This window comes from Monopterus albus, unplaced genomic scaffold, assembly GCF_001952655.1.
Source record: "Monopterus albus unplaced genomic scaffold, M_albus_1.0 scaffold201.1, whole genome shotgun sequence".
NCBI lineage: Eukaryota > Metazoa > Chordata > Actinopteri > Synbranchiformes > Synbranchidae > Monopterus > Monopterus albus.
This window is the reverse complement of record NW_018128081.1, coordinates 664,223-670,394: the sequence shown is the minus strand read 5'-3', so window position 1 is coordinate 670,394 and position 6,172 is coordinate 664,223. Positions and strand designations below refer to the sequence as shown.

The 6,172-nt window shown below is 42.1% G+C and overlaps 1 protein-coding gene across 8 annotated transcripts in view; it reads left to right on the top strand.

The window, feature by feature from the left end:
• The window catches only part of fam49a (family with sequence similarity 49 member A), a 42,247-nt gene that overhangs the window by 33,449 nt on the left and 2,626 nt on the right, over nucleotides 1-6,172 (top strand). For all 8 annotated transcript variants that reach the window (XM_020618138.1, XM_020618141.1, XM_020618142.1 and 5 more), the window contains exons 8-11: nucleotides 1,814-1,930; nucleotides 4,002-4,081; nucleotides 4,391-4,517; nucleotides 4,615-4,685. In XM_020618138.1, coding sequence (XP_020473794.1) covers nucleotides 1,814-1,930; nucleotides 4,002-4,081; nucleotides 4,391-4,517; nucleotides 4,615-4,685 — 395 coding nt within the window. The remainder of the gene's footprint in view (nucleotides 1-1,813; nucleotides 1,931-4,001; nucleotides 4,082-4,390; nucleotides 4,518-4,614; nucleotides 4,686-6,172) is intronic.

Here is a 6,172-nt window from a genome sequence, read left to right as displayed (position 1 = left end):
AATCGAGGGAAGGATGAATGCGGCCAAGTACAGGGATATCCTGGACGAAAACCTTCTCCAGAGTGCTCAGGACCTCAGACTGGGCTGAAGGTTCACCTTCCAACAAGACAATGACCCTAAGCACACAGCTAAAATAACGAAGGAGTGGCTTCACAACAACTCCGTGACTGTTCTTGAATGGCCCAGCCAGAGCCCTGACTTAAACCCAACTGAGCATCTCTGGAGAGACCTGAAAATGGCTGTCCATCAACGTTTACCATCCAACCTGACAGAACTGGAGAGGATCTGCAAGGAGGAATGGCAGAGGATCCCCAAATGCAGGTGTGAAAAACTTGTTGCATCATTCCCAAAAAGACTCATGGCTGTATTAGCTCAAAAGGGTGTGAAAGATATTACCCAGTCCTTTTAACCAGGAACTCAGAGAGACGATGCAAACCACTTAGATATATAAAAAATAACCGTGCTGGTTTATTCAAAGAATCACAGGTAAAATTAACAGTACCCGTCCAGGCATCTTCCACCTCCAATACTGCGCGTCTTCTACTAAATACTGAGCAAAGGGTCTGAATACTTATGACCATGTGATATTTCAGTTTTTCTTTAATAAATCTGCAAAAATGTCAAAAATTCTGTGTTTTTCTGTCAATATGGGGTGCTGTGTGTACATTAATGAGGAAGAAAATGAACTTAAATGATTTTAGCATATGGCTGCAATATAACAAAGAGTGAAAAATTTAAGGGGGTCTGAATACTTTCCGTACCCACTGTATGTGTGCGCTTGAATTTTTATTACTCCATACCATATAATCTCTGCATTATAGGTAAGTAAAGTACAAGAATATTTTGCCAACTGGTGTCACTGTAATGTAACCTACTACTCAAAGTTCTGTTACTGTTAATAGTAAATAATAAAGACACTTCTCTGTCTTTTCTTACAAATAATTAACACTTTTTAGCAAATGATTAAGTACTGTTGCCTCCAGTTTGAATATTGATCAAAATAGATCAGTTTCTTCTCAGTTAAACTGTCTCACTGTTCACATCACATGACATTAGTTCATACAGTTATGTCAAGTCCTCAACTGTTTCTTAGAAAGGATTCCCATCCCTTTACTCTATGCATGTACATTTTCCCAGTTTCAATATGAATAAACAGTACCATCTGATTAAGAACAGATCGAGTCGGGCCAAAGGGTTCAGTTGGTCTCTCAGTACCATCTGTTTTCTTTAAACTAATTAGCTTTCTTTAAACTTATTATAATCACTCTGGGGGGATACCCTTTAAATCAGTGAAGTTATCTTGTTTATATTGAGTAAGCCTGAGAACTAACCTGTACCCCATTAGGTTTAAGATTACTCATGTGTTGCCATGCAACATAGCAATGTAAAACTGTCAGCAAAGTTATCCAGCTAGCCACATACAAAGACCACCCCCCAGAAAATAGAAAGATCAGTTTAGATCCACATTATATTTTCCTGATGTTCTCAAGTCCACATAGTTATATCTGACTCACAGCAGTTTTATGATATACAGTATATTTAGAATCTGTAGTGGTTTCACAAGCTAAAGAGGAAACAGTCATAGAATGGTGCAAATCCAGGAATGGGCCTAACACAGGAAAGTATCACATAGATTCTGTGTGAAAAATGACAACTATTTGAACAGTTTTCCAGCACTGGAGGGATTCTGCCTCTGTACAAACGATGTAAAGGAGATTCTAGTACTCTGGAAAATGGAAAAACAAGTCTGGAAATAATTAACCCTCTTATGCTGACCCTCCTAATTCATCTGTTTCTGTTTCTGCACCTCCAGTTGGATATTGAGAGTGAAGTTAACAATGAGATGGCTAACAGAATGTCTCTGTTCTACGCTGAGGCCACACCGATGCTGAAAACACTCAGTAATGCAACCACAAACTTCGTGACAGAGGTGAGAAAACCACCACCCTTGTTATTGTTGCTGTTACTCTGAGTGTGACACACAGCAACAGTTTGGAAATCTGTTGCACAGTCAGTTCCTTCAGAAATTAAAGTTGTAAAGTCCTTCTGCACATACAACAACAAGCCCTGGTTCAGAGGAAGACTCAAGCAGCTTCGTCGTGTCAAAGAGGAGGCCTACAGAAGTGGGGACAAGACTCTGTACAGCCAGGCCAGGAACACACTGACAAGGGAGATCAGAGCAGCAAAGAGGAGCTACTCTGAAAAGCTGAAAGCTCAGGTTTCAGCAAATGACCCCTCTTCTCTGTGGGGGAGCCTAAAGAACATCACCGGCTATAGGAAACCACCCCCCCTTGCTGTAGAGGACTGTCAACTAGTAGACGACCTGAATGTGTTCTACTGCAGGTTTGACAAACAACACTTCACCCTCCCCACCTCAGACCCAGTAGCTGCTCCCCCAACAATCACCATCCTTCCCTCCAGCCCCCCACCTCTAACGATCTGTGAAAAGGATGTGCGTGGCGTCTTTAAAAGACAAAAGATCAGAAAGGCTCCAGACCCAGATGGCATGACCCCCCTCCTGCCTGAAAGTGTGCGCTGATCAGCTGGCCCCCATCTTCACACTCATCTTCAACATGTCATTGGAGCTGTGTGAAGGGACCTATGCAGGGGCACTCTTTGTGGACTTCAGCTCAGCGTTCAACACCATTATCCCAGACATCCTCCACTCCAAACTGACCCAGCTCACTGTGCCTGCCCCCACCTGTCAGTGGATTACTGGCTTTCTGACAGACAGGAAGCAGCAAGTGAGGCTGGGGAAAACTACATCCAGCACCCGGACAGTAAGCACAGGTGCCCCCCAGGGATGTGTGCTCTCCCCTCTGCTGTTTTCACTCTACACCAACGACTGCATCTCGACGGACCCCTCTGTCAAGCTCCTAAAGTTGCTGATGATACAACGGTCATTGGTCTCATCCGAGACGGTGACAAGTCAGCCTACAGATGGGAGGTTGAGCAGCTGGTCCTATGGTATAGCCGCAACTCTTCCACTCTATCTCCCGGGACCTTAAGTAGACATCCAACATCAGGACCATCACCAAGAAGGCACAGCAGAGGATGCGCCAGCTCAGGAAATTTCGACCTGCCCCAGGAGCTGCTGATACAGTTCTACAGAGGAATCATCGAGTCTGTTCTCTGCACCTCCATCACTGTCTGGTTTGGCTCAGCAACCAAACAGGACAAGTACAGACTTCAGTGGACAGTCAGGACTGTAGAAAAGATCATTGGTGTGAGCCTGCCCTCCATGGAGGACCTGTACACCTCACGGGTCAAAAGGAGGGCGGAGAGGATCACTGCAGATCCCTCACACCCTGGACATAATCTGTTTGAACTCCTCCCCTCTGGACGGTGTTACAGGTCACTGTGCACCAAGACAACCAGGCACAGGGACAGTTTCTTCCCCCAGGCCATCGCTCTGATGAATACTTAACCAACAACAGTATGACTGGACAACAACCCTCAGTGCAATACCTGTAAATATACATGGTACAGATTATACAGATCCATCCAGGACTCTAGTTTTAAGTACTCTATTTTTATTCCTATTTATCTCATTTCACAATGAGCATTCCTTTGCCTGTCTGCATTGTTTACTTCTTATTAATACTGCCTTTTTTGTTATACTAGCCTTATGTTGGTTTACTGTTTACTTGCCTCTTATATGTACATACACATGGAGAGCCGTTGTACCAGAGTCAAATTCCTCGTGTGTCTGACACAGCTGGCCAATAAAGCAGATTCTGATTCTGATTCTAAATGTGCAAAAGGTTCCAAGAATGCATTTCCATGTCATTATGGGTTATTGAGTGTTGACTGATGGTCATAAATGGTATTTTTAACCATTCATGCTGTCAAACACCACTGTACATCTCATGTCACAACACCACAGTATTATGTTTTAGGCAATGCATGTCATTTTTAAGGATGGTTGTTGTGTACTAGTTATCAGACTATCAATAATAAAGTAGCCATTTTTTTAAGTTTGTGGTTTGTGTTTCCTGAAGAACAAGACACTGCCGCTGGAGAACACGACAGACTGTCTCAGCACTATGGCCAGTGTGTGTAAAGTCATGCTGGAGACGCCGTGAGTTTCCACACATGGACACACAGTCAGGAAGGATCTCACAGATTAAAAGCACATTCCAGCATATACTGGATAAGATATTAAATCTCTCTGATATCACAGCGATACTTCACAACCTGTGACAGAGACTTATGTTGCTGCAGCAGTGTGAAAATTCTTTCTATTAGCCTTGATAAGACAGTTGACCTTGATTCCCTAAACTCTGCCATGTTGAAGTCTTGAATTTTCAGTACAAGAACTTGCAATTCTGTAAAATGACGGAGTTCCTATTCTGAACCTCTTTTTCATTCATTTGCTCTGTGTTTTTAGAGAATATTCAAGCCGCTTCAGCAGTGAGGACACACTTTTGTTTTGCATGAGGGTCATGGTTGGAGTCATCATTCTTTATGACCACGTCCACCCCAATGGTGCCTTCAACAAGTCCTCCAAAATAGATGTAAGACACCCACATAACATACTGTATGTGGATCTGTCTTGAGATGCAGCGCTGGAGTTTCTGTGCTTACACTCGGAATCTGTTCATTTCATTTTAGATGAAAGGCTGCATAAAAGTCCTGAAGGACCAGCCAGCAGACAATGTGGAAGGCCTCCTGAACGCCCTCAAGTAGGTTTTACATTCACTCGGTCTTGATTCTGTTCTGTTCTGCACTTTGATTGTTGCATATAGAGGGAGTACTTCTGTGATGGATTGCCAATAATTGCCAGCTGTTTTTATGCCTCTGTGCTGGCAGTAGCCATGTACAAAGGCCAGTTTGTCCATCCATCCTGTTGCTGTGAACATGGTATCTCAAGAATGCCATGAGGAAATTTCTTCTAATTTGGCACCGATGCCCACTTTGACTCAAGATTGAACTGATGAGATTTTAGTGGTCAAAGGTCACTGTATCTTCACATTTGTCATGAATTTGGCTGGTTGGGGTGGTATACAGCCATGAAGCAGTAATTCTAATTTACTGTATCTGTTCTTACCTAGGATTGGCTCTTGAAGCTTGGTGTCAATATGACACTGGTTCCTATACAATGAGTATCTACCGAATCACAATGCAGATGTCGGTGCTGCTTAAATGCCTGTTAATTGAAATATTTGCCCCCTGGTGCTGTGATGATACAGGCAACCGAAGCATCACTGTAAATTGTACCAACGCTAATGCACTTTTACCTCGGAGCTAGAAATGAATGGGAATGATTTATGCAGGGTATAAATTTCATGTTGGCCCTGGCTTCTTCACTTTAACCCTGTAAAGCCCAACATATCAAAAAATAGCCAGAACATTCTAATTTTTTAGAACTGAGATGTTTATTAAACCTTCTAACAAAATCCAAAATATAATTCATGATTCGAAATTCAAGATTCATGATTTTTATTTGCCATATATGTATAGACAGACAGTCCAGGCATAAAGGAATAGAGGTGCCATATTATTTAGATTATTTCTATTTATTTTGTATCACATTTGATACATGGGGCATTTGTGCCGATTTTTTGCTCAGAAACCTCACGTATCAAATATGATACAAATGGTTTTATAGGGTTAATTTAAATGTAGCATGTATGCTGTGAACACTAAACTCTATAACTTGCTCAGGCTGCATTAAGCTATGTAGACATACAGTGGGTACGGAAAGTATTCAGACCTCTTAAATTTTTCACTCTTTGTTATATGCTAAAATCATTTAAGTTCGTTTTTTCCTCATTAATGTACACACAGCACCCCATATTGACAGAAAAACACAATTTTTGACATTTTTGCAGATTTATTAAAAAAGAAAAACTGAAATATCACATGGTCATAAGTATTCAGACCCTTTGCTGTGACACTCATATATTTAACTTAGGTGCTGTCCATTTCTTCTGATCATCCCTGAGATGGTTCTACACCTTCATTTGAGTCCAGCTGTGTTTGATTATACTGATGGGACGTGATTAGGAAAGCCACACACCTGTCTAAGACCCTACAGCTCACAGTGCATGTCAAAGCAAATGAGAATCATGAGGTCAAAGGAACTGCCTGAAGAACTCAGAGACAGAATTGTGGCAAGGCACAGATCTGGCCAAGGTTACAAAAAAAATTCTGCTGCACTTAAGGTTCC